Source organism: Xiphophorus hellerii, chromosome 3 (genome assembly GCF_003331165.1).
Source record: "Xiphophorus hellerii strain 12219 chromosome 3, Xiphophorus_hellerii-4.1, whole genome shotgun sequence".
Lineage (NCBI taxonomy): Eukaryota > Metazoa > Chordata > Actinopteri > Cyprinodontiformes > Poeciliidae > Xiphophorus > Xiphophorus hellerii.
The window spans coordinates 5,440,380-5,468,337 of record NC_045674.1 but is presented as its reverse complement, the minus strand read 5'-3'; the positions used below and the strand labels follow the sequence as shown (position 1 = coordinate 5,468,337).

Sequence of the window (27,958 nt, the reverse complement as noted above, 5' to 3'; positions counted from 1 at the left end):
TTGGACATGGAGCTCAGAAAACATATGGTAAAACTTTCTAAGAGTGGATCAACAAAAGAAAAGCTCTTTGGTCCATTTTTTTATTAAAGCAAACTTTATGTTTATTTATTTTCTTTGTTTGTTTGGTTCAAACCAGGATTTGCTTCAGTGGATTCATACCTGCACAAAAGGTCCAGACAAACGGCAGAAACCAACTCTGGTCCATTTAAAGTGGACCAAATGTGTCATGATTGAATACAATAAGTCTCAAAATTTTTGCTGATGATTTTTATGACCATCCAGTTTTTTATTATTTTTAAAACATGGAGAATGTGTAGGGTTGGAAAAGTACCAAAATCTGACTTTTTACACAACTATGTAAAAAGTTGTGTAACATGATTATGGATCATCATGTTTCAAGGTTATTCAAACATAATGATCCATAATTAAGTTGTTTCTGATGGCTTCCATGTCAGTTGACCAAGATCAGGCTTTTCCTAATTGTTTAAATACCAAGTATATTTAGTTAAAAGAAAGTCGTAAAAAAAATCCTATAAAGTCTTTTTATTTTGGCATTTAGGAAAGAGACGTAATGTTTGTTAAACAGTAAATGTTTAATCTTATTTGATGTCAGTGGGAAAAAAGGAATGTGGATTACTGGTCTTTATTGTCATTTGCATGCTGCTTTCCATACAGAAGAAGAAAAGCAAGTAACTTAAGACGACTGTCACAAAACATCCACTACACACCATTCAGAGACACCTTTAAACACGCTTTGCACAGCTACTGTAACAAAAGTTTAATTCAGAAGTTAATTTTTAGTAGCCTCTATTATTGCTGAACACAGGACTCAGGAAACATAAGGTAAGATTATTTTCCATTTACTTTACGCCTTTATTTTGGCACCTTTTATTTTTGTTCTTATTTTGCTTTGCTTTTATCTACAGTGGTTAGATTATAAAATTGTTGCTCATTTAGTTAAAAAAATCAAATATTAAGGTAATTATAATTTGAAATACTATACATTTAAAATGTTTACATTTCTAAATAAATTCAATTCATAGAAAGAAATCATACATGGCACGTTACATTAACATCTCTCTATCTATTTTATTAGCCACTATTACAACGTTACTAAATACTTTGCTATACAAATAAGTTAATCTCAGTTTTCTTTCTTCCCATAGCTTCATAGCAGCCATGGAAAATGTCATAAAGCTAATGATTCTTGCAGGTTAGTTTTCTCCAAGTTTTATACATTTGTTTTATACGTGTGTAAAACATGTGTCACCTCCAGAGCATATTTTCTAAAAGAACAAAACACTTATCTTCTCAGACAAGAATTTAAAACTAATCCTTGTTGCTTTTTACACTTCCTACTTTTCTTCTACAGGACTTTGTTCTCTTTGTCTCTGTGTGTATCAGTACCAATATGTCTTATTCCACACTCCAAAAACCTGGACGGAGGCGCAGAGCTACTGCAGGGAAACGTGCGTTGACCTGGCCACCATGGAAGACATGAATGAGATGGATATGGCTCTTCAAAGTGTTGGAGATGACTACAGTGATGCCGTATGGATTGGGTTGTACAAAGGAAGCAACCCAAAGTGGCACTGGTCTATAGCAGACAAAGATTTCTACAAGGATGGAGAAGAAAATTATCTAATATGGAGCTCGTTAGGTGTCGACAACTGTGGTGGTTACGATTCTGGAAAACTTTTTACAGTCTCTTGTCCTGTTACCAGATATTCAGTCTGCTTTGATAGTGAGTATTCCTTTTACATTTTTCTCCTAATAATATGCAAACGCTGACAATCAATTATGCATATCAAACCGCAAATGAGCCTAACTGTGCTCACTAAAAATATCAGAACATGTTTACATAGAGATGTTGTACAGTATGTGTCTCGCTGGTTTTATGTAATACAAACAATCAGTAGTGTAAACAAACATATTATTTCAGCAGCCATATTGGATATCTAACTGTGGCTGACTCCATCATTATCAAGCGTTCTGTTTGACTTCCAAGTACAAACAAAATGCCCTCCATGTACACTCTGACATGGAAATTGCAGTAACACTAAAATTTTCTGCCTAGTAAGTGATGTCCCTATCACTCTGAGAATGCATTGTGACCCCCCTCGAATGATTTGGGAAGTGTTGCTCAGCAGAGGGATGTCTATTTATGACACCCAATCTCAGATAACAGTTAGACAAAGGATGGATGTATGTTTCTGCTGAATTTGTACCACATAGAAACTGATATATGTCCAAAGTAGATTTTGTTTACTTTGGACAAAGATTTTTTTATTAATCTGTGTGAATTAAATAGTCTAAGAATAACAAAAACAATGCTGCAGATGCCTGTTCGGTGCATTCCTGCTATTGTTTTTATTGTAGCAAACACAAAAATGTTCTTTTCAGGTTCAGAACAGGGAGCAGCTCAGTACATCCTCAGACCAGTGCTGACGAATTGGACCACTGCTCGAGATTTCTGCAGAAGAAATTACACAGACCTGGTCAGCTTGAGGAATGACGCAGAATACACGACAGTCCAGGAAGTAGCCAATGGAAATTCAGTATTTGTTGGTCTCTTCAGAGACCCCTGGGTTTGGTCAGACTTGACTGACTCCTCTCTGAGGTACTGGAGGCAATCCCAAGTGGTATATCCAAAAAACAGTGAATATTGTGTAGCTTTGCTGAAGAATGAATCTGGTAAATGGGGAGACAGGAAGTGCACAGAAATGCAGCCTTTCCTCTGCAAATGCAGTAAGTAAAAGTTTCTAATCAGTGCAGCCTGAAACTTATGGATAAATAAACTGTAGAACCAGTATCTAAGCAACGCTGACAAATGATTTGGTTTCATTTTGAATTTTAGAAAAATCTAATCTGCAGATTGTGAAACTGGGGATCAGCCTGCAGGACTCAACTTTAGATCTGAATGACCCTACAGTGCAAAACAGCATCTTGGAGCAAGTAAGTCTTCCAGATGTCCAGCCTTCAAGTGTAGATATGCGTTGATTCAGTTAGCTTAAACTACATTTATATACTGGTTAAAAAGGATGTTTTCTTTACCCCAGATGAAGCAAAGGCTGAGTGAAAATGTGAATGATGTCATCCATGTTAACTGGAAAAAACACTCAGATGGAAGAGTTTTCATCAAGGAAACAGAGAAACACAACCCATGAGAGGAATACAGCAGGACTGCTAAGATTCTGACTTGAAGATGTAAAAGCCCACCAACCAGGGTGGTAACAAAAAAAAAAACCCATTTTGCTGTAGCTGATAACGCTTTAATAAAGTTTTTTTTCCAGCAAAAATACCATATTTTAGAAACAATGTGATGATTATCCTATTTATTGTTGCTGTTAAATATCAGAAGTAATAAGAATGTAGAAACGTATTCAAAAAAATGTCTCAATTACTATTACTACTAAATGGTTTTAAACACAATCTTTGTATTCCTTGCTGTCTATTTGTGTTTTAGGTGCATAAAAAGTTAATTTCAGATTTTTGTGAAACTCATCTGCCCGAATTACTAATAAGTTTCTTTCTTGTTATCTTCTATGTTCTTCTAAAGGATGCATTAATATTTAAGTCGGCTTACCTAGCATAGCATTATGTGAATTTATATTCTACTACTTTTTTCTTTTGCTTGAGAAACCTACAAAAATAAAAGTTAATCAAGTAACTTCTCTGCCCTGGTTTGATATTTCCTTTCACCAAAGTCCTTAAAAGATTTTAATCATGGAAAAGATCTAGAAATAGTAATGTGCTTTTTTCTCAATTAAAAACCAAAATCCATTGCAGACGTGTGATTTTCTGACAGAAAAAATACAACAATCAGCAACACTTGATTTACTTCTGAGGGGAAAACAAAATGACACCGGAGACTGGTGCTGTGGATTTTGCAAGTATTTGCATAATAAGAAAGTAAAACCCAGTAAATGGCCTTGAAGGAAAGGAAAGATGAAAAGTAGTAATTCATTGTTAATTAACTGGTGGCGAAAAAGGCAGCGTATTCAAACAAACTAGATTTGTCCCATGGATGGGACTCTGCCAGTTAAGAGGTTAAACTGTAGCAGAACCAGATATTAATTTATAAGGGGGCAAAGACTTTATCATACATAAACTCCCATTGAATTGTTTATGTCAAACCCTATTTGGTTACGAGAGATCCTCTTCGGAGATCTTGTACTAAGACAAATCCTCTAGTAGAGCAAATATAAAGCAAAGAAAAAAAATATATATATTATAGTTTCCATATATCAAAAAAGACCAGGTTGGGCCCTTTTAATTAATCAGAACTGCATTCCTGTTCACAGCAGAGATTCAAGTAAGTGTTGGAAACATTCTTTAGATATATTAACATGCATCCATGAAACAAATGAAAACATCCCAATGATGCTCTGTTATTGTCAGACACTGTTGCACAGTCCATCCCAATTGCATTGAGTTACATGTGATTTGTTGATTTTCTAGTTGTGTCAACAAGCAATTTAACAGAAAATTAAGTGGTGTGCAGTAATAACACTATGTTCAAATAATCCACAACCAACTTTGCAGAATTATTATAGTGATTTAATAAAGAAATACACACCAGATTTCAGACCAGTTGAATAAACCACAGAATGAAAGAGACCTATAAGACAGATCATAAGATAGTTTGATTGTCTGATAGATATGATAGATAATCAGTCCGACAGATTCTGTTCAAAAGACAAGATTTGAAAGAGTTACACATTATAGCTCTTCATTTTAAATTAACTGATACATTTGTTGCTCTTTCTTTTTCATTAGTTTTTCAACCTGTAGTCTCAAGTTTTTCCTTATCTTTCAAAATCAGACCCAGCAAGCATCCCATAGTGTCCCAAAAACACGTGATTGGTTCATCAGAGGCCTACCCCAGCTCAGAACTGCTTTCCCCATAGTGAGTTTTATTTTGGTTTTCAATACAATCAGATATTCATAAGACTTTTTACACTCTCTAGTGGTAAAAATGAATCATTCAGCTTTAACTTTAAACCACAGTGATGTCATGAAAACTTAGTAACTTTAATCCAGTCTCGATGCGTACACTTCCACCTCACACAGAGTGAGATATTCATTTCTTCCAGGAATGACAACGTTGACGTATCGACCATCCATGCCGTTGCATTGAAAGGTTTCAGTAAAACCTGGAGCGATGGTTGAGATCACAGCACACCTGTCAGAGGAAAAAGATTTAAGATTTCAGGAAAAAATTAAAGATACAGTCCTTTAGCAAAAGTAATTATGAGAAATTAATTTCTGCTCATAACAACGTTTTATTTGCATTCAGTGTTTTGATAAAATGACTGTAAACTACCTGGGATTGTTATTTCCATTGTTGTCAAGTGAATCTCCAATACGAATTTCAGCTCCATTAATTCGAGTGGGAACTTCAACCCGATTGGTTATGTTAATATTGAACACTTTATGGGTTCTTCCCAGGTCCAGTCTCCACCAGGGGCTAAAGTCATTATTTGTGGCACTGCAGGAACTCTGGCTAAAGCGGCCTTCGCGATACCCATCGATAGCGTAGTAGGCAATGGCTCCAGGATAAACTGTTGACTGTGAAGCTTTTCCATAAACTGCCACATTTTCTTCTGCAAAACAAAATGTTTAACGTTACCTGTGATACATAGTCTTCTAATATGCACTGCTTGTTGACAACTGCACATCTTTATTTAAAAAGTTTACTTTTTTGTTTGTTCAAATAGTCCATTTTGTATTTTATTGATGCAAAACTTATTGTTTTCACATGTGAATAGGGATTGACATACAATTTGTTATAGAAAATAGATATCTGTCTATTTTCTGTGACAGTACATCCACCATGTGCGTTATTCCATTTTTTGTTTTAAATTACCATAAATTTTCAGCAGATAAGCTATATTTTTAAATACATTTTACATTCATGAACAGTATTGACGTTGAAAAAACAGTGTTTTTTGTGCAGGTTTTATCTGATGATCAGTGACGTGCGGTAAGGTTCATATTTGGTGAGGCACTAACTTAATCATAATCATATTTACAAATATAGTCCCTCTGCATGTTATTGTTTACATAAGGAAATTTCGCGCATGCGGACAACGCTGGAGGGCAAAAAGACTATTCTTTTACATGTCATGCACAGCCGCGCTGCCGCCGAAGAATATATCCGTTAACTCAATCAAACTTAGACATGGAGATATTATTAATTTCGTGCTGTGCTCCACAGTAAATGGAAAAACCGTTAAAGTACAACTCAAAACCACTTCTTTTTCGCTCTGTGTATTAGCGCAGCCATGCGCAGATTCGTTGCCATAGCAACTGACAACACCGAAACAAAAATAAAAACACTCAAATATTTCCCACACAAAAAGCAGAACATTTAGTCTGTTGCAGTAGCATGGTTTTAGCCTTAATGTTTATTTTGCTATTATTAATAAGTGATTGCTGTGGTAAGAGGGGAAAACCATAAATATATCGCAGCACTTTAACATATGTCTAGCTCCATGGCTAGCTCGCCTGTTCCTGTCTCTTACTCTGCAGTTGTGGAGTCACAATGTCTGGGATCATGAGCGCCCCCTGCCATGTGGCAAGAGAACTGTCTGCCTCACCTCGAATCTGTTCTCTGTCGTTTCTGATCGCTCCTCCGCACAGGAAACACGTTACACACACAGTTGGTGATAAAAAAAAACGCTGTACATTATGTACATAAGCTAAATAATGGAAAATCAATTCATATATTAAATGTTTTTTAACCATTATATTGCAGACAGGAGGAACATGCTCTCATAGAATGGCAGCCAGTGCAGTTAGCCAGAGGTTGCGCAATCCCAGGTGAGACTCAGCTCGCTGCTGCCTCACCAGCTGCGCTTCCGATCATTGAATGGGAAATTTCGGAAAATCAGCGATTTTGAAGGAAAAAAAATAATCAAAATTGGTTAAGCTAAATGAAAAATATATACTTCATAGTGCAAACCACAGGGTGAAAATAGCAATATAAATAATTTTATAATTATATGATGACAGGTGAGGCTCTGCCTCGCCTACCTCCCTTGACCGCACGTCACTGCTGATGATTGAGTTGAATATTGGCTAAGACAAATGTCTTCAATAGTTATTACTTTGGCTTCGAAAAGTCATAAAAACAACACAAAATTTTGAAAAAGATTGTTTTGTCATTTTTAACCTTTAAGTAAACTTTATTTTGTAAATGCCCCAATTCAGGCATCATAATTGCTAAATATGGGTTTTTTTGTTGTATATATGGTGTGAATGCAGTTTTAAATGTTAGTCAGAAGATGTAATACGACTTATTGGAATTGAAACCTGAGAAGTTACAAGATGTACAGTGAGCAATCTTCATTGAAGTACACCTGGGGTAACTTGCTCTAATAAATCAAGCTTGTCAGTGGTGATCACTGATCATTAAAACAAACATGTTTTGAAAGATTCTCACCAGTCGGGGCGCGGTATCCATAGACCTCCACTTCACAGACATGTAGAACTCTGTTCACACCAGGTGCTATAATGATCACATAACGTCCTTCCACATGCTCAGTAAAATTCATTGCATAAGAGCTTCCAGCTGCAACAGTAGAAACGGTAGCAACCCTAGAAAAGAAGAGTTGAGTCAGTAACATTCAAGACTTTGTAAGAGTAATTCCCACAGGGTTTGCTGAAGTGTTTAAAAACATACCCAAATCTAATTTTGTAATTTTTTTTTAGCAATTACTAACTATTTCGATAATCTTGGTATCAATATAAAGATAACAATTGGAAGAGTTCATCAGAAGTGAAAAGATCACAGCAGCTGCTAGAGTTTCAGAGAAAATGAGGATGTACTGTTAAATTATTTGGATATTTTTTGTCTTTTGGCAGAGTGTTTTTGCACTACACAGACTATAAATGTTTAGAAATATCATATATAAGACTAAAACTTTTTGGAAACCATAGATCCACCCCTGGACAATACCTGTGCAAAGGTCAATGCAACTAAGGTAAGCGAAAAAAATTAAATTGCTGTTAAAATCTTAGGTTGCTTGAGTTTGTTTTGGGTTTTGTCATTATTTGTGTTCCTTAGTTTCTGCTAGTTTTGCCTTGTTTTTACTTTTTTCATTTAGTTCCTATAGTGATTGTAGTTATGTTTATTTCTTGTGTCTATTTTTTACTTGATTATTCTAATTTTATCATGTTTCTTTGTTTAATTATTTCCCAGTAGATTTAGATATAGATTAATTTCCCAGTGCACAGTGTGCTCTCACTCAGCCCCTGTGTCGATTCCTCTTTTTCTCTCTCTCTCCTGAGCATGTCTTCTGCTCTCTCGCCTCACACCCATTAACTCATCAGCCCTGGACTATTGTTCCTGCATTTCACATCTCTTTCATTCACTCTTTGCTGGTTCTTTCCGTTACTTGGTCATTTTACCCTGCATACTCCCTTTATCTCCTTGTTGGCGTTTACATTGTGGATTATTTACTCCCTGTGTTTTTTGTAATTTTGTTTATTGCAGAGAGCCTCCACCATCTCTTTGCATTTGGTTCCATTATCAAGTGTCACTAAAACAGTAACATTTACAAAGTTTAATGGAGTTTTGCCTTAAAACTGTGGATTTCCTTTGTTTTGCATGTCTAAAATTGCTTTTTTCTTTTTTTTTCTAAATTACCCTCGTCTATTTTTTTTTTGTCTGAAATAATAAATTGCCTCTAATTGAAGTGTATTTTTTGGAAATACAGTGTAACACAAGAAAAATTACAACAATTTTAGACACATTTTACAAAAAAAAAATATAACACCAAGTATATATACATTTTTCGTACTTCCAGAGCTCCCTACAATGTCTTTTTGATGAAGGTTTCTGGAAACTGATGTCTGTCTTTTAGCCCTTGGGCATAAACTCAAATGCTCAAATGATTTTTATCAGAGTGTAGCCAAGAGCCTAACGTTTCTTTGGATACTAAATATGTCTCTGTATAAGGGGAGGTGCAGAAATGAAAAAAAATATCAAATCTGAGCAGCATTGAGCCTCCCTTGTTTCACACTGTAGTCATGACATAATCACTCACAGTGGGTTTGCAGTGCCGTCTTGTCGTAAAGAGTTTCCGATGCGAACCTCCACACCATTGAGTTGCTCTGCACAGCAGTCTCCTCTGTTGGTGATGATGACCTGGGTGACTATATATGAGTCCAGCAGGTCCACTCTCCACCAGGGGTTGTTTTCTGTATCAGTGTGGGTGCAAGATCCCTTTGTAAGGTCAGCATTTAGGTTTCCATCAATAGCATTGGAGGCACCTACAAATGCATTCCACGGCTCCCCTTTGTACTGAGAAGACTGTGTAGCTTTGCCACGCAAAGCCACATTTTCTGAAATGAACAGAGAAATTCAACGAAGAATAAATTAATCCTATTGTTGGTTGTTTTGCTTAAGATATTTATGCAGTATTCTAAATTTACTCAAACACTGTGACATGCTACTTACGGTAAGTGTAACCTGAGTACATTGGCAGGAGGAGCATCAAATGAAATAGTACATCGTACCTCATGATTCTGACAAAAACAGGAGCAAAAAACTGGGATTTAGGTTATAGTTATAGTTGGTATAACTATTTTATAACATTTCATGCTATATTATAGTAAACAGTGTACTATTTGTGAGAAAGTCTGGTATGAATTATTTAAGAAAACTGAGAAATTACCTTGATTCTTTGGTGGGTTTTCCTTTTGAGGTGAGGATTTGCCTTTGAGTGTTTGCTAAGTCCTTCACTCATCTATTTATATCAGGTAAAACTCAAATGTTGTCCAATCACATCTCAAAGAGAAGTCAGCTCCTACAATTCTCAGTAACCTTCAGCTTACAAAGTCCAGCTGTCACTGGATTTAGTTATTTACTTTCCCATCTTTATTTAAACAGATCATGGTTTAGTTAAACTCAGTGTTATGCCTCCTAAATAAAAGAGGTCATTACCACCAACACAGTAAAATATTAACCAAGGTCCAGAACACTTTCAAATTCAATGTGAATCTGAAAGTGGATTTTTGAAACCTAGTAATCATCCTCAGATCAAAAAAGTAATATGGTTATTCTTAGAAAAAAACGGTTTAGAAACTTTTCTAAAGGAACCACTTCCATGAATTCTGTTGGAATTTAAAATATTAGACATTAGGAAATATATTTGAAGTTAAATAAAGGGAGCATGTTGCTCTGAAAAACTAATACTCAATTTGTAAGTTCTTACAAGTTATTGTCTGTAGGAATGTTTTACCCTTGGGCGTGCCGTGGTGGCGTAGTGGTTAGCGTGACCCGTATTTGGAGGCCTTGAGTCCTCGACGCGGCCATCGCGGGTTCAACTCCTGGACCCGACGATATTTGCCGCATGTCTTCCCCCCTCTCCTTCCCCATTTCCTGTCAGCCCACTGTCATATAAGGGACACTAGAGCCCACAAAAGACCCCCTGGAGGGGTAAAAAAAAGGAATGTTTTACCCTTAGCTGCAAAACGCTTGACAAAAATATTTAAAATTTTGAATCCAACAACATTAATCAATTGTTCAGGGGAAACATCTGATAAAGGAGTTTGTAAAAATGCCAGTGTTGATGAGAAATTAATAAAGTAAGTTATTAGTGAGTATAATTTCTGTTTCTTTCAATTCCATTTTGAAGTCAGTCTGAATACCATTACAGATTAACATTCATGTAGCTATTGTGATTTGTTAGTCTTAAAATAAAACAATTTTTAATCTTTATGCACAAAGCATTATAGTTTTATTTTGTGACTCCTCTTTGAATTGCGGGAGACAATCTCTGAAAAGCAGGAACGCAGAAGTGTCCTCAATCACTCATCATCCACCAGCATTTTTCCTTCTTATCAGTTTAAAGCCCAAATATGTGTATATCTGTCAACATAATACATTCTCTACAAAGCTTCAAATATCTGGAGTGGAGAGTAGGTGAAGTGGTTGTTTCTTCGAAGTGGCTGACTAATAATAAATCATTCAATAAGATTGTTGATAGAACAAATTACAAGTCAAACAGGTCATGTTGGACTCCTTTAAAAGGATAGGAGAATTTGAAACATATTATTGAAACTTACTTTATTTTTTTATTCATCTCATTTAAAATAGTTTTTGAAATATCTGCAAATTAGTCCAAAACACTTAAGTATAACATTTAAAGGAGTCAACAGTTGCTTTAAATGAGGTGGATTTAGTTGTTGAGCAATATTGAAAATTCCAAGCTGTGTCTATTTATGTTATCCCAGACTGACTTGGCTGTAAAAATAAGGGAAAAGTTCTGAGCTGGTAAACAGTAAAAACAATAAAGTACAAAAAGTTCAGAAATATCTTTAAAACTGAATCATTTCAACACCACATGCCTGCAACTAAACAGAGTTAAAAAAAAACAAATGAAAGACAAATGCTTGAAAATGTGGCTTTGGGATCACACACTGGGAAATGTGTGTGATATTTATGAAATTATTTTTTGCACAGTTGACCCTATCATTCTTTGGCCTTGTTCACCTTCAACTTCTCTTGCTAAAGTGACACAGATAGCACTTTAAAACATGATTCTGCTGAATGAAGCTGCACTGGAGAAGCAATGCTTGCTTGTGTCACTCTCTTGTTTTTACAAGAACCTTGTCTGTGTTCACAAGACAATTAGAATAAAGTTTGCATTTGTCTGCTTTAAATGCTAACAGAGATTTGCGTAGAAAAATACTTTACAGTGTTTAGATACTGATTAACCTTGCTTGACTTGGCCACTGGATACAGCCATATAAGCCTAATGTTTTCTTTAATGCTACAAGGGTGTATTAAGCTCTAAACTATAGTAGATATAAATGGCATTTTGACTACATAAGCAGGTTTTGTGAGAAAGTATAAGTGGTTGTGTGATGCACAAAGAGATCTTTAAAATGAAACAAGTTTTAGATTTCTTGATCTTTTCTAACACTGTTAGATACAACCAACTGTAAAAGTTACCCACACATCCTTTTACTGTTTTATTTTATTTTTATCAAACTCTCCTTGTCTGTGATTGGTCTGGATGAATTAGCAGCCCCTTCTTTTATAAAACACTTCTAGATGACTGAGTTACAGACATCCCTACTGTCATTGTTTTATCCAACAAATTGTAGAATTTAATGATTTAAGTTTTTTTGCAGTTTCAGTTTGATACTTATTTTGGCTCAAGCTTGTATTTATGCATTCTTTTTTATGTATCCCCTAGATTCATCTCCTTTATCTCTTTATTTATTTTCTTTTTGAAAATTTGTGATGGCATGTTACTAAATGTGCATAACTAAGTAAGAAATTCTTTACTTTTCAAACTCAAAAAAGTTCTTTCTTTTTCTACAAAATTTCAGAGGTTAATCTAAAAATGTCTGCCTTTTTGGGTGGAAATTTACTCCGTTTTTGTACAATGGCCCTAATATGTTGTCATAAAGGAATGTAAACATGTGATCTTCTCTGTAATTTCCATATGGTTTTGCATACATAGAAAGATAAATAAAGTCATGCCTACCAAAGCATCCACCACACACATTAAGCAGACTCTATACTGCTAAAGTAACAAAAGATTTGTTCAACAGTTAATTTATAGCCACTATTTTTCTTGAACACTTTGCTCAGAATACATAAGGTAAGAAGCTTTTTAATTCTCAATACTTACCATCAATTTTTCATCATTTAAGACAATAAACAGTTTTTATGCACATTTGTAGTTGATTACATTTCAAAATAAATATAATCGTTGAAGTAAAATCCTCAGTAGCTCATTACAATGCTATCTCTCCATCTAGTTTATAGACCACTGTTGAGGAATTATGTGACGTTTTCCCATAAATTAATCTATTTTCTCTCTTCCTATTCACTTCATTACAGCCATGGGAAATGTCACATGTCTTATAATACTTGCAGGTTAGTCTTATACATCTGTGCTACGTGTCTGATGGAAACAAAACAATTATAATAGTCTCGGACAAGAACATTTCCAACTAATCCTTGTTGTTTTTTACACTTCTAACTTTTCTTCCACAGGACTGTGTTCTCTCTGTCTTTGTGTGCATCAGCATCAATATGTCTTATTCCACAGTCCAAAAACCTGGACCGATGCACAGAGTTACTGCAGGGAAACATGCATTGACCTGGCCACAATCGAAGACATGAAGGAGATGGATATGGCTCTTCAAAGTGTTGGAGATGACTACAGTGATGCCGTATGGATTGGGTTGCATAGAGGAAAGGAGCTAACTTGGCATTGGTCTCTGGCAGACAAATATTTCTACAAGGATGGAGAAAAAAATTATATAAAATGGAGAAAGCCTTTAAGTGCTGATAACTGTGCTACTTTCAGTAATGGAGAACTTTCTACACTCTCCTGTCTTGAAAATAGACATTCAGTCTGCTTTGATAGTGAGTATTACTTTTGCATTTTGGTCCTAATAAGACATAACGAAACAGCACACATGCATGAGTTATCCATAACAAAAAAACAAATGAGCCTATTATGAATGCCAGCATCTGGGAGTTGGTATATTTCAAAATTTTGAACACAATTACATTTTGAGTTGTGAAAATTTTTAAGTTTACACTGATGTGCTTTATTATCCCAAAGGCTAGAAGAGTCATTGCTCGATTTAATTCCAATAACTAATCGAATAACTTTGGATTACTACATGCAGATAAGAATGTTTTCATTTTTATGTCTTCTAGAGTGAAAAAAACATGTTTTTCTACAGATGTTGTACAATATTTTCTGAGACAATGGTTTAATGTGATGTAAACCATGAAAAACGGTTTATTTCTGCAAGTCTGAAATTCCTTATATCAGCACAGCAGCCACATTGGATTTTATCTCACCTATTGTTTTTGTTGTAATAAATACAAAATATTATTTAATTTCTCATTTCAGGAACAAAGCAAGGAGCAGCTCAGTATATCTTCAATCCAAATTTAATGAAATGGACCGCCGCTCGAGATTTCTGCAGAGAAAACTACACAGACCTGGTCAGCCTGAGGAATGACGCAGAATACGCGACAGTCCAGGAAGTAGCCAATGGAACAGCAGTATTTGTTGGTCTCTCCAGAGACCCGTACGAGTGGTCAGACCTGACTGACTCCTCACTAAGGTACTGGAGGGAATCCCAACTGGTAAATACAGAATATCATCAAAACTGTGTTGCAATGCTGAAGAATGAATCTGGCAAATGGGGAGACAGGAAATGCACAGAAGTTCATCCTTTCCTCTGCAAATGCAGTAAGTAAACATTTTAAGCAATATAAACCTATTGTAAAATGTGCAAAATAAGGAAGCAGTGTATAACAAATTATTTTGATTAATTTTGATTTTAGTACAAACTAAACTGCAGTTCATAAAACTGAGGATCAGCCTGCAGGACTCAAGTTTGGATCTGAATGACCCTGCAGTGCAAAACAGCATCTTGGAACAAGTAAGTTTTCCAGATGTTCATGCAGGTACATTTTGGCTCAGCCAATATAAACTTTATTGAAAAAACTTAACTTTTTTTTTTATCCCAGATGAAGCAAAGGCTGGGTGGAAATGTAAGTGGTGTCAACAATCTTAAGTGGAAAAAACACTCAGATGGAAAAGTTTTCATCAAGGAAACAGAGGAACACAACCAATGAGACGAATACAGCAGGACTGCTACCCTTGAGATACAAATTAATTTAATATTGTAAATGTACACAGTTATAAAACACTTGAAAGCTCATCCTTTGTGATGTGAATGAATGTCTGAAGGAGAACTTTGACACTTAATTTGTTGTGAGGATTTTCTGCCATCTTGTGGTCACAATTTCTAAGCTTTAACTATAATTAAGTATGACAACCTCATCATTTATATTGTGGAGACTCCTATCAGTGAAATGAGATCCTTATCATGTAACATCTAACATCTTTAATTCAATCCAGTTTGGATGCGTACACTTCCACCTCACAGAGTGAGATGCTCATTTCTTCCAGGTATGAAAACGTTGATGCATCGACCATCCATGCCATTGCACTGAAAGGCCTCCATCAGGGGTTAAAGTCATTATTTGTGATAATGCATGAGCCCTGGCTAAACCAATTGTAAAATGATTACTCTATTCACATGTGCCTCAGTCACTTCCTGGGAAGAGTTGGATGTTGTCTGCCTCTCTGGGGCTCCTATGGTCTTAGGCAGCCAGGATGACTTTCCCTTGATTGCTTTTTAGCACTGAATATTCCAAGCTTTTGACACTTCTCTCCACTTCTAAGATCTTTGCACCTATATATGACTCTTTCACACAAACACACCCATTCAACCCAATCCAAGCTCCAAAATACAAATAATCCAAATGGTTGAAGGTCATAGAAACAAAAGCTACTTTTCCATCAAGTGGTCAGTCTACTTTGATGTCAGATACAGTCTTGAGTTAAAAAGTCAATCATTCTAATAAGACACCATCTTAGGATATATATTTTGCAGAACACAACTGACCTGGCAAATATGGGCAACCAACTCCTCCATATGACAAGACAGGCCAAAATAGTGGAAGACACAAAAAATAAGTGTTGTGATATTTTTGTCTTTAAAGACTTTAATACGTGATTCTCTTCAAATCAATATCCAATACAGATTTCAGTTCTATCAATTTGAGTGTTAAAATTCTACCTGGTTGGTTACTCTAGTAGGAAACATTAAGAAGGTTTTTTTTTCAGGTCCTATCACTACTAGAGGTCTGAAGTCAGAATCTTTATGAAGGATAAGCTACATTCATTTAGAAGATGGAGAGAAAGTAATAATCCAATTGTTCTGTTGAATATTTGCTGCTGTTCCTTAGATTACAGTCTGTTCTCTTTCATTCCATAGCTTAGTTCAAACTCTGGCAGTTGGAAACATGTTTTAGTATCTTCAGACTCAATCCAGTCTAGAGCCGTACACTTCCACCTCACACAGAGTGAGGTACTCAGTTCTTCCAGGTACGACAACATTGATGTATCGGCCATCCATCCCGTTACATTGAAAGGTTTCAGTAAAACCTGGAGCGATGGTTGAGATCACAGCGCACCTGTTAGAAACACAAATTGTTTTTGGTTCAGTGAGCATTTGAGTTTTGCACAAATAGACTTGCCCCGCCCCTTGCTCTCTTTAAGAACACTTTACAGTACCTGGGATTGTTGTTTCCGTTGTTGTCTAGTGAATCTCCAACACGGATTTCAGCTCCATTAATTCGATTGTGATATTCTACACGGTTGGATATGTTGATAGAGAACACTTTATGGGTTTTTCCCAGGTCCAGACGCCACCAAGGATTAAATTCCCCTGCTGTAACACTGCAAGAAACCCTGTTCGAATGGCCAACACGATTCCCATCAATTGCATTGTAGGCAATGCCTGTATCATACAAAGATGACTGAGTAGCTTTTCCATAAATTGCCACATTTTCTTCTGCAAAACAAAATTTTAAATGTCTGCTGTGATACATAGTCTTCTAATATACAGTGCACATTGACAGTTGCATATCTTTATGTAAAAAGTTAACTTTTTTGTTTGTTCAAATAGCCCATTTTGTATTTGATTGATGCAAAACACATTGTTTTGATGTATGAATAACGACTGACATAACTTGCTCTAATAAATCAAGCTTGTCAGTGGTGCTCACTGATCATTAAAATATGATCAAACATGTTTTGAAAGATTCTCACCAGTCGGGGCGCGGTATCCATAGACCTCCACTTCACAGACATGTAGAACCCTTTTCACACCAGGTGCTACAATGATCACATAACGTCCTTCCACACGCTCAGTAAAATTCATTGCATAAGAGCTTCCAGCTGCAACAGTAGAAATGGTAGCAACCCTAGAAAAGAAGAGTTGAGTCAGTAACATTCAAGATTTTGTAAGAGTAATTCAGACAGCGTTTGCTGAAGTGTTTAAAATAACATGCCCAAATCGAATTTAGTATTTTTTTTTAGCATTTACAAACTATTTTAATATTCTTGGTTTCAATATAAAGATTACATTTGGAAGAATCCATCAGAAGTGAAAAGATCACAGCAGCTGATAGATTTGTGCTCCACAGCAAAGGGAAAAACCGTTAAAGTACAACTCAAAACCATTTCTTTCTCGCTCTCTGTATTAGCGCAGCTACGTGCAGATTCGTTGTAATAGCAACTAACAACAACGCCACAAAACAAACAAACAAACAAACAAAAACAAAAAAACACTCAAATATTTCTCACACAAAAAGCAGAATATTTAGTCTGTTGCAGTAATATGGTTTTAGGCTTAATGTTTATTTTGCGATTATTAATAAGTGATTGCTGTGGTAAGAGGAGAAAACTACAAATATATGGCTGGACTTCACTTTACTGTATAGCTGTCACTCTGCTGCTATGGAGTCACAAAACCGATGTCTGGGCTCATGAGCGCCCCCTGCCATGAGACAAGAGAACTGCCTGCCTCACCTTGAATCTGTTTATGATCGCTCCTCAGCACACGAAACACGTTACACACACAATTGGTGACAAGAAAACACTGTACATTATATACTGAAGCTAAATTATGGAAAATCAGTTCATATATTAAATGTTTTTAGTCATTTTATTGGCGACATACAGACAGGAGGAACATATTCCCATAGAATGGCAGCCAGTGCAGTTAGAGAGAGGTTGCACAATCCAGGGTGAGGCTCAGCTCGCTGCTGCCTCACCGGCTTCGCTTCTGAGCATTTGAATGGGAAAATGCAAAATTCAGTGATTTTGAAGAAAAAAATAATCAGAATTGGTTAAGCTAAATGAAAGATAGGTACTTTATAGTACAAACCACAGGGTGAAAATAGCAATATAAATTATTTTATCATATTTTTTTTCCATGATGAAATGAGAAAGAAGTCAGAGCACATCACTGCTTTCTCATTTTGGCCTGCGTACTCCCTTTATCTCCTTGTTGGCGTTTACATTGTGGATTATTGACTCTCTGTGGTTTTTGTAATTTTGTTAATTGCAGAGAGCCTCCACCATCTCTCTGCATTTGGTTCCATTATCAAGTGTCACCAAAACATGAACATATTACAAAGTTTAATGGAGTTTTGCCTTTAAACTGGGGATTCCCTTTGTTTTAATCACTAAACTTATTTTTGCATGTCTAAATTTGTCATTTTTTTAAAAAAATTACCCTCATCTATTGTTTTTATTCAAAACAATAAATTGCTACATTTCCCTCTAATTGAAATGTATTTTTTTGAAATACAGTGTAACACTGTAGACACCCATCCATCCATCCATCCATTTTCTGTTCACCCTTGTCCCTAATGGGGTCGGGAGGGTTGCTGGTGCCTATCTCCAGCTACGTTCCGGGCGAGAGGCGGGGTACACCCTGGACAGGTCGCCAGTCTGTCGCAGGGCAACACAGAGACATACAGGACAAACAACCATGCACACACACACTCACACCTAGGGAGAATTTAGAGAAACCAATTGACCTGACAGTCATGTTTTTGGACTGTGGGAGGAAGCCGGAGTACCCGGAGAGAACCCACGCATGCACAGGGAGAACATGCAAACTCCATGCAGAAAGACCCCGGCCGGGAATCGAACCCAGGACCTTCTTGCTGCAAGGCAACAGTGCTACCAACTGCGCCACTGTGCAGCCTGTAGACACACTGTAGACACATTTTACAAAAAAATAAAATTATAACACCAAGAATATATAAATTTTTTGCACTTCCAGAGCTCCCTATAAATGCTCCCTTTTTGATGAAGGTTTCTGGAAACTGATGTCTGTCTTTTAGCCCTTGGGCATAAACTCAAATGCTCAATGATTCTTATCAGCTTGTAGCCAAGAGCCTAATGTTTCTTTGGATACTAAATATGTCTCTGTTTTAGGGGAGGTGCAGAAATGAAAAAAAAAAATCAAATCTGAGCAGCATTGAGCCTCCCTTGTTTCACACTGTAGTCATGACATAATCACTCACAGTGGGTTTGCAGTGCCGTCTTGTCGTAAAGAGTTTCCGATGCGAACCTCCACACCATTGAGTTGCTCTGCACAGCAGTCTCCTCTGTTGGTGATGATGACCTGGGTGACTATATACAAATCCAGCAGGTCCACTCTCCACCAGGGGTTGTTTTCTGTATCAGTGTGGGTGCAAGATCCCTTTGTAAGGTCAGCATTTAGGTTTCCATCAATAGCATTGGAGGCATCCACAAATGCATTCCACGGCACCCCTTTGTAGCGAGAAGACTGTGTAGCTTTGCCACGTAAAGCCACATTTTCTGAAATTAACAGAGAAATCCAATGAAGAATAAATTAATTCTATTGTGGGTGGTTTTGCTTAAGATATTTGTGCAGTCATTAAAAAAAGTCTTCCATTTATTTGATAGTTGATAGTTTGAATGTTACTTATATGTCTCAGTGGCACGTACTTGCATTATAACAAGTCTTTTATGCAGGCATGAAACAAATGTTTTTGCTATTTATATAAAAACACAATGAGAAATCAGATGAAGTATTTTACTGTCTTTGCATTTTGACAGCTTGTTCTAAATTGGCAATGATGAAGTCGTGTCCATAAAATCAATCAATGCAATGAATAATAAGTAATGCTTTTATCAGCTTTGAAAGGAGTTGTAAAAGATTGCACTCTTAATGTTTTTTTAAATAAATCAAACAATCAATTTTGCATTTTCTCAAAAACACGAAGTGGAAAAACAAGCACCTAAAAATAAAACAGGACAAGAAAACACATTTTTAGCCCATTTAGGGAACCCTCAATGTAAAGGTTTATAAATATAAACTACATATATTTGGAAGTCAGAGTATTAAGGTTTTTGCTTAAATTTAAGAAAACCCTTTCTCTAAAGACAAAAATCATTTTAAATAAGTTCAATTAGGCCAACCTGCTTTGCGCATATATTAATGCTCCTATCACAAACAATGCTTATGGTCTCTAAATTTACACAAATACTGTTGCATGCTACTTACGGTAAGTGTAAGCTGAGCACATTGGCAGGAGGAGCAGCAAATGAAATAGTACATCGTACCTCATGTTTCCTCTTGTCCTGTTTTTGATTTTGACAGAAACAGGAGGGAAAAGCTGGGATTTAGGACAATTAGTGTAACCATTTTCTAACATTTCATGCTATATTACAGTATTACTGTTCTATTTGTGAGACATTCTGGTAAAAATTATTCAAAGGAGAAATTACCTTGATTCTTTGGTGGGTTTGCTGTTTGAGGTGAGGGATTTGCCTTTGAGTGTTTGCTAAGTCCTTCACTCATCTATTTATATCAGGTAAAACTCAAATGTTGTCCAATCACATCTCAAAGAGAAGTCAACTCCTACAATTCTCAGTATGCTTCAGCTCACAAAGTCCATTTGTCACTGGATTTAGTTATCTACGTTGCCATATCTATTTAAACAGATCATGGTTTAGTTAAACTTTAGGCAGACACAATAAAACAGTGTTAAGCCTCCTAAATATAAAAGGTAATTACTGATAACACAGCAAAATATTAACCAAAGTTCAGGACACTTGGTTAATATTCAATGTGAATCTGAAAGTGGATCTTTTAAACAAACTAATCATCTTCAAAATACAGGAGTATTATGGTCATTGTCAGAAAACAAAACTAGAAACTTTTTTTAAAGGAACAACTTCTTTAATTTTGTTTAATGAGCCTATTAGGAATGTCAGCATCTGAGAGTTGATATTTTGAAATTTTGAACAAAATTACATTTTGAAATGAAAAAACATGTTTACATTTACAATTATATGCTTTATAATCCCAAAGGTTAGAAGTGTCATTACTTGATCTAGTTCGAATAACTAATCTAATACTTCTAACTTTTATTCCAATACGCGACAGTCCAGGAAGTAGCCAATGGAACAGCAGTATTTGTTGGTCTCTCCAGAGACCAGTACGAGTGGTCAGACCTGACTGACTCCTCACTAAGGTACTGGAGGGAATCCCAACTGGTAAATACAGAATATCATCAAAACTATGTTGCAATGCTGAAGAATGAATCTGGCAAATGGGGAGACAGGAAATGCACAGAAGTTCATCCTTTCCTCTTCAAATGCAGTAAGTAAACATTTTAAGGAATATAAACCTGTTGTAAAATGTGCAAAATAAGAAAGCAGTGTATAACAAATAATTTTGATTAATTTTGATTTTAGTACAAACTAAACTGCAGTTCATAAAACTGAGGATCAGCCTGCAGGACTCAAGTTTGGATCTGAGAGACCCTGCAGTGCAAAACAGCATCTTGGAACAAGTAAGTTTTCCAGATGTTCATGCAGGTACATTTTGGTTCAGCCAATATAAACTTTATTGAAAAAACATAACTTTCCTTTATCCCAGATGAAGCAAAGGCTGGGTGGAAATGTAAGTGGTGTCAACAAACTTAACTGGAAAAAACACTCAGATGGAAAAGTTTTCATCAAGGAAACAGAGGAACACAACCAATGAGACAAATACAGCAGGACTGCTAAGATTCTGACTTGAAGATGTAAAAGCCCACCAACCAGGATGGTAAAAGAAAACTTTTAGCTGTTGCTGAAATCTATAGAAAATTAATGAAGAGCAAATGCTGGCACCTCTGACAACCCCTCTGAAGTTTAGTGTATGGAGACCAACACCAGACATTGTTGAACTTCCTTCAGGTTAAGCAACTGTTCCTTTCTTTTTTATGCATTTTAATGGGAAAGGAACATGTTCACCACTTTACACAACACAAGAAAAGTGAATAAACTCTCCATTGTTGCAGCTACTGCAGTGTTTCAAACTGTCAGCAGCCATATTGGATTTTGATGAAGGGGTTGATGAGATGACCTTCGAGTTTAATTTTCCTGCTAGGAATTTTTAGTTGGATGTTTTGCTACAATCATAAAGTAACTTGTCTGGCCTAGTTTTATTTAATTGTTTTGCAAAGGTTCTTAGAGGTTTTTAGTCATCCAAAAAGATTAGAAAATACCATGCTTATTTCCCAATTTAAAACCAAAACCAGACACAGGTGATAATCTGATAGGATAAATACCATGATTAGCCAGACTTTATTTACTTTTGAGGAGAAATAAAGATGGCAGCTGAGATTGATGTAGCTGTCTTTGCAAATGTACAGTAAGTAAGTGATAAACTATTGAATACATTTGAGGAAAAGGAGAAATCAGAAGCAATAACCAACAAATTTTAATGTCTTAAAAATCATTTCACTTGAAAATAAGAGGGCAGAACTTCTTTAAATTCATTGCAGATGTCATTCATGATCTTATCTCAAATGGCAGATTATCAAGTCAAACATTCAGACAATCTATTAAGACTCCAGACAGCAATACATAAAAGAAAGTATCTGCTTTAAGTAAAAAGCCATTCATTGTTTCATTTGTAAACACAAGCTTCAGTCTGAGATACAAATTAATTTAATATTGTAAATGTACACAGTTATAAAACACTTGAAAGCTCATCCTTTGTGATGTGAATGAATGTCTGAAGGAGAACTTTGACACTTAATTTGTGAGGATTTTCTGCCATCTTGTGGTCACAATGTCTAAGCTTTAACTATAATTAAGTATGACAACCTCATCATTTATATTGTGGAAACTCCTATCAATGAAATGAGATCCTTATCATGTAACATCTAACATCTTTAATTCAATCCAGTTTGGATGCATACACTTCCACCTCACACAGAGTGAGATACTCATTTCTTCCAGGTATGAAAACGTTGATGTATCGACCATCCATGCTGTTGCACTGAAAGGTTTCAGTAGAACCTGGAGCGATGGTTGAGATCACAGTACACCTGCAAAAGGAAATAAACATTGTTTCTTTTTCATTGTTTACTTGAACAAAAAATGGAACAAAGTGAATTGGTAGAAAATATATTGTCCTGTAATATTTTATTTATTTTAAAAGGACTGTAAACTACCTGGGATTGTTATTTCCGTTGTTGTCAAGTGAATCTCCAATACGAATTTCAGCTCCGTTAATTCGAGTGGGATATTCTACCCGATTGGTTATGTTAATACTGAACACTCTATGGATGCTCCCCAGGTCCAGTCTCCACCAGGAGTTAAAGTCATTATTTGTGGCACTACAGGAACCCTGGCTAAAGTATGCAGCACGACTCCCATCGATGGCGTTGTTGGCGATGGCTCCAGGATAAACCGTTGACTGTGAGGCTTTTCCATAAATTGCCACATTCCCTAATGCAAACAAACAACAACAACAAAAAGATAAAATAAAATAAACGTCCGTTATCATAGTTTTCCCAATGTTAACCTGTTTTTTGAATGTTAGGACTCAGAATTAAAGCAGCTCCTTGCCTTGTCTTCCAAAGTTTGTTTTTATCAGTCCTGAACTTTTATATTACATAGCATTCCACACATATTGTGTGTGTTGTTATCCTATGTCATACGTGTAATTAATTTTAACAGGATTTGAAGAAAATGTTATGTATAAACTTCATCTCGCAATGACTCAATGTTATACCTCCAGCTCTAATTCAGCAACACATTTAACAGAAACAGTTTGATGCTTCATGTCTGTTTCCACGAGAAATTCATTTACAATCTAAATGTATAAGAGCTATTTTCTTGCTTTACACTCATTCTTTGCATGACAAAAGCATCTCATTCCATTTTGATCAAAACTTTGAATCAAACCTAACAAAGTAATGTAAAGCATGTAATATAATTGGAATACTTTATAGTGAGTATGTAAAACCCAGTAGCAGGATAGGCCTCACCAGTTGGAGCACGGTATCCATAAACCTCCACCTCGCAGAGTGTAAGTTTTCTGGAAACACCTGGAAGCACAACAGTCACATAACGGCCTTCCACATGTCTGGTAAATGAAATAGTTAAAGTTCTTCCTGCTGGGATATGGGAAATGACAGCAACCCTAAAACAGAGAATGTTAAAGGAACATTAGGATTTGTCTGATAATAGTAATCACTGATGTTTCAACTAGGGGTTGAACGACTACATATTTTTTAAGGTCGACTACATCATGATAATAGTCGAGTCGATGTCGACTAGTCGCGGTGACGTCATAGTGACGTAAGCGCAAAAACCCTTCACAACTACTTGGAGGCTTTATTAGCTATTTTCACGGCAAATATTGACCCCCCCCCCCCCCCCCCCCCCACACACACACACACACACACACTCTCCCCTTCTCCTGCTTTTACTAAGTCTATTATGGAGATTCTTCGTGAGCAGCGGGGAAAAGTTTGTTGCACAAAGTCGGGTCTGACTTTTTTTTTCTAAACACCGGCTGATGCTGATGATCTCTGGATAGTTACTATAGGAGTCAAATTATCACACTGACTACATGGTGCTTTTGGAACATCACAAGCCAAACTTGTTATGAACGGATCCCGTTTGGTTACAGCTGAATTCAACGAAACCACCTGCTTCTCCTCCGCCCGATGCGCGGCAGGAAGCTCTGCTGACTCGGCAGATTGAACGATTTAAGATATTTTCTAGTCAACGTCAACATGATAAAAGTCGAGTCGATGTCGAGTTGACTAGTCGTTGTGACGTCATAGCAACGCAAGACGCAAAGCTTTGGAGTAACGTACAGGCTTTATTACCCGTTTTCACGGAAAAATACGGCATTTACACAGAACAGCAACAAGTGAAACAACAAAACATCGGGATAGTTTATAATAAATAATAAGTTGCTGGGAAACCAACATTCAAAAGGAAACGCACATCTTTTAGATGGCATGTAAAAACAATAAAAAGAGGTGGCGGGGGGGTAAATTAAGTTCACTCGCTGTCAATATTCTCTTCGCTAAGAGTTGTTGGGGTTTTTTCTTGGTTGACATGTAGGAAAACAAGGGCATCAACATGAGCCGGATGAAGGCTTGCCCGCTTTCTCGTAATGGTATTCCCAGCGAGAGAGAAAATCCTCTCGCTGGGAGTGCTGGTTGCCGGAACAGCTAAATATTTTCTGCTGAGGTTTGCCAGACGGGGAAATCTGCCCTGGTTGCTGGCCCACCACTGCAGCGGGTTCGCCATGGTGGGGATCTGCGGTTAGTTAGTTAGTTAGATCGTCGTGACAAAGACACTCGCGAGCCGGCTAAGTGACATCCTTAGCGGGAAGGGGGCGAGTTTTAGACGGCTCCTGTTTTGTAGTGGACTGCAGCTGCAACTCCATCTCCTTTTAAAAACACTGTAAAACCACAAATATGCATCCATCTACATATCATTTAAACTAATGTATTAACTTATTTTTCTTGTGTCTTGTGACGTATACTGTGCTGTCAGATCAGCACAGGCTGTCACCACCGGCAATCACATGACTGCGACTAGTCGACATGAAATGTAAAAACTCGCGAGACGTCCTAGAGTCGACTAGTCGACTAGTCGACTAATTGGTTCAACCCCTAGTTTCAACATAGCTTATTATATCACTTTCTAAATAGTTTTGTCACTTTAGATAAATGTATTCCTAAACATGATGATCACAACAATATCAGAAATCCTACATAAAAATAAAGGTTGAACATTTAAGAAAAGAGATTACAAATAAGTATTGATCTTTTCTTCACCACATAATTAAAGAACTTTTAACTTGGTCGAAAACCCTGAAAGTATTAACCATGGAAGACTACTAAAATGTTCAGAGTTTGTTGTAGTTTTGCTTTTGCTTACAAATCCTTTATTACTTTCATGTATTTTAACCAAATTTTAACGAGTATCTGATGCTTTTTATATTCTAAATTCACAAACCAGGTTGCAATAAATATTTGCAAAGATCTCTACTAAGTTCTTTATATGCAAAGGTGATAAAAGAGAGAGAGAAAAAAATTGTTTCACAGTGAGCTGTGTGCTAAGACCTCTGCATGACAAAGCTTCGTGAAATAACGTTCAGCATTATGTTACTAGAACAACATGTAACTTAGGGGTTTTGATTAAAGTGAAGAAATTATACAAAAATATATTTCTCTGACAAGAAACTAAGCCCAGGAAACATGCCTTTCACAACTGACAGCCACAGAACATGACCTTCCTGTACTTCCTGTCAGGAGTCCTCCCAACAATCTCTCAACCAGTTATAATAACTCACACTGGGTTTGCAGCACCGTTGTAGAGTAAAGAATTGCCAATGTGAATCTCTGCTCCGTTCAATCGTTCCGGACAGCAGTCTCCTCTGTTGGTGACGGATATAGAAGTGACAATGTAAGAATCCAGCAGGTCCACTCTCCACCAGGGATTGGTCATTCCATCAGTGTGAGTGCATGATCCTGCACTATAGGCAGCCTGACGGTTACCATCAATGGCATTGTAGGCAGCTGAAAGAGCATTGTCTTGTCGGTCAGACTGGGTGGCTTTTCCATGCAATGCAACATTTTCTGTGAATAAAAAAAAAAGTTGAAAAATTACATAAATAAATAGTGTCAGCAAAATTTTTTAATCTTTCACGAACAACATGGTTCCATCAGTTAAGTCATTCAGGTCCTTGGGAGGTGAAACAGCCACAGACCAACACACAACTTTTACAGAACTGTATTTACTGAATAAAAAACTGTTTCAATAATGATTCTTTAACGTTCTCCAATTAATAAATGGGATCAATTTCAATCTTTCAGAACTATTCTTCTTCTTTGTGTTTATCTTAATATTTTTGAACAGTTTTGCTACACACAGAGATAATGAAACATACTATATGTTCGAGCCAGCACCGTTCCCTGGAGAAGCAGCAGAAGTAGAGCTGAAAGGTTTCTCATGGTTGCTTCTTACGCTGCATACAGTCAACAAAATACGTTACTTAGCAAATCAATAACCAAAAATTGAGGGAAGTTATAAAATCATGTCAATGCACAGGGCATGCAGAAATAACAGATCACCAAAACAACATGCACAAACCTTGCCTTGTGAAATAAATGTTGAAGTGAACAACATGCTGCTGTTTGTAAGGGATATTTATGTAGGCATCTTATCTTGAGATGTGTTGTTTGGATTAATGATACACCTTTTATGATTTTATTTTTTACCTTTGAATGAGATGAGGTTTATTTTCTTAGACGACCTGGTATATGATTAGCAGGTATAAATTATTTTTACCAACAGGAAGTTCAAAATCTGATTGAGAACTCATCCCCTTTACTTGAAAGCTTATGTCCATCTTTATTTAGTCTGAAAAAATTTGAGCTATTTTGCAAATCACTACAGCTTATCTTTTATTTCAGAGGAGACATAAATCTGCACAAACCAAAGTGAGAAACTGCTGCTACTCTTTAGCTTCAAACAAAAGTTGAAGCAAAAGTTGTTGTATAGACCAAAAGAAAGAAACAATTAAAAAGACAAATGATCAGTATAATTTCCAAAACATAGGGCACCATGTTGTGGAATAAATTTTGACCCACCAAGATTCACATTACCAAGCGGTAAACAAATTAGCAGGAAGGAATTTGAAAGACCATTTACTGCCAATTCACAAATAATAATACTCTGCACTTCCTGTTCATGTTTCTGACGAAGGACAAAGCAGTGCAATTTAGATAATTCTGCAAATGATTTATTATGTCAATATATACTTCCTGGAATACACAGGGCAAAGTCATTTTTTTTATTTTGGACGTTAAAGGAGACACAAACAGAAAATAAAGTACAAGTATGACAACTTTGCATAAAAGAAACAAATGTTAAAATTCAAGTTTTAGAGGCGAATAATTTAAATCCAACTTTAGATTAAAGTTCAATTTGAAACTATTAAAATACCAATCAAAAGTCTTTTCATTCACTCTAGAATGTGTACTTTAAAATGTATATATGACTCTGATATTGTAATAGCATATATGTGCAATTTTAGTCTTGTAAGTGTGTGTGAGTCTGTAGTACTGTATGACTGTATGTGTAAAAGATGAGGAACAAAATCAGTTCATTGAACCAAGATGTGAACTTTTGCAAAATGTGTTTATTATAATCAGACTCAAGCCAATCTGCAGTTCATGCTAAACGTTTTCTAACAAATGGAT

The 27,958-nt window shown here is 36.2% G+C and overlaps 4 protein-coding genes across 5 annotated transcripts in view; 2 read left to right on the top strand and 2 right to left on the bottom strand.

Annotated features, from left to right (window-relative positions):
- Positions 1-20,296, bottom strand: part of LOC116716161 (uncharacterized) — a 45,655-nt gene extending 25,359 nt beyond the window's left edge. The window contains exons 1-6 of the mRNA XM_032557049.1: positions 20,175-20,296; positions 9,467-9,534; positions 9,054-9,351; positions 7,448-7,602; positions 5,327-5,606; positions 5,037-5,185 (exon numbers count right to left, since the gene is read on the bottom strand). Coding sequence (XP_032412940.1) covers positions 5,037-5,185; positions 5,327-5,606; positions 7,448-7,602; positions 9,054-9,351; positions 9,467-9,530 — 946 coding nt within the window. The 5' untranslated portion in view covers positions 9,531-9,534; positions 20,175-20,296. The remainder of the gene's footprint in view (positions 1-5,036; positions 5,186-5,326; positions 5,607-7,447; positions 7,603-9,053; positions 9,352-9,466; positions 9,535-20,174) is intronic.
- LOC116714552 (macrophage mannose receptor 1-like) lies at positions 139-21,851 on the top strand. Its single transcript, XM_032555185.1, has 8 exons — positions 139-843; positions 1,167-1,213; positions 1,373-1,744; positions 2,404-2,748; positions 2,858-2,955; positions 3,060-3,227; positions 14,586-14,593; positions 21,509-21,851. The coding sequence occupies exons 2-6, from the start codon at positions 1,180-1,182 to the stop codon at positions 3,165-3,167; spliced, it is 957 nt and encodes a 318-aa protein (XP_032411076.1). The 5' UTR covers positions 139-843; positions 1,167-1,179; the 3' UTR covers positions 3,168-3,227; positions 14,586-14,593; positions 21,509-21,851.
- On the top strand, positions 12,531-21,502 carry LOC116714542 (macrophage mannose receptor 1-like). Its single transcript, XM_032555176.1, has 6 exons — positions 12,531-12,623; positions 12,866-12,901; positions 13,022-13,396; positions 13,896-14,240; positions 14,336-14,433; positions 21,331-21,502. Exons 2-6 carry the CDS (start codon positions 12,868-12,870, stop codon positions 21,436-21,438), a joined length of 960 nt encoding a protein of 319 aa, XP_032411067.1. The 5' UTR covers positions 12,531-12,623; positions 12,866-12,867; the 3' UTR covers positions 21,439-21,502.
- Positions 15,817-26,934, bottom strand: LOC116714582 (uncharacterized). Of its 2 annotated transcripts, none has more exons than XM_032555246.1 (6): positions 26,847-26,934; positions 26,644-26,721; positions 26,047-26,332; positions 23,717-23,871; positions 22,898-23,174; positions 15,817-16,036 (listed from the first exon to the last, which is right to left on the bottom strand). In XM_032555246.1, the coding sequence occupies exons 2-6, from the start codon at positions 26,705-26,707 to the stop codon at positions 15,886-15,888; spliced, it is 933 nt and encodes a 310-aa protein (XP_032411137.1). In that variant the 5' UTR covers positions 26,708-26,721; positions 26,847-26,934; the 3' UTR covers positions 15,817-15,885. The 2 variants fall into 2 exon arrangements, with proteins under 2 accessions (XP_032411137.1, XP_032411126.1); XM_032555235.1 differs by lacking the exon at positions 15,817-16,036 and adding an exon at positions 22,567-22,771.
- Between the last annotated feature and the right edge of the window lie 1,024 nt (positions 26,935-27,958).

Bases quoted from the DNA above. Each gene is read 5' to 3' on its own strand.
- LOC116714552 (XM_032555185.1), top strand. From the start codon at position 1,180: ATGGAAAATGTCATAAAGCTAATGATTCTTGCAG. The intron at 1,214-1,372 runs GTTAGTTTTCTC...TTTCTTCTACAG, and splicing joins AAAGCTAATGATTCTTGCAG to GACTTTGTTCTCTTTGTCTC. The intron at 2,749-2,857 runs GTAAGTAAAAGT...TTTGAATTTTAG, and splicing joins GCCTTTCCTCTGCAAATGCA to AAAAATCTAATCTGCAGATT.
- LOC116714542 (XM_032555176.1), top strand. From the start codon at position 12,868: ATGGGAAATGTCACATGTCTTATAATACTTGCAG. The intron at 12,902-13,021 runs GTTAGTCTTATA...TTTCTTCCACAG, and splicing joins ATGTCTTATAATACTTGCAG to GACTGTGTTCTCTCTGTCTT. The intron at 13,397-13,895 runs GTGAGTATTACT...TTCTCATTTCAG, and splicing joins ACATTCAGTCTGCTTTGATA to GAACAAAGCAAGGAGCAGCT.
- LOC116714582 (XM_032555246.1), bottom strand. From the start codon at position 26,707: ATGAGAAACCTTTCAGCTCTACTTCTGCTGCTTCTCCAGGGAACGGTG. The intron at 23,175-23,716 runs GTGAGGCCTATC...TGTTTGCATTAG, and splicing joins TGGATACCGTGCTCCAACTG to GGAATGTGGCAATTTATGGA. The intron at 16,037-22,897 runs GTAGTTTACAGT...TGTTTCTAACAG, and splicing joins AACGGAAATAACAATCCCAG to GTGCGCTGTGATCTCAACCA.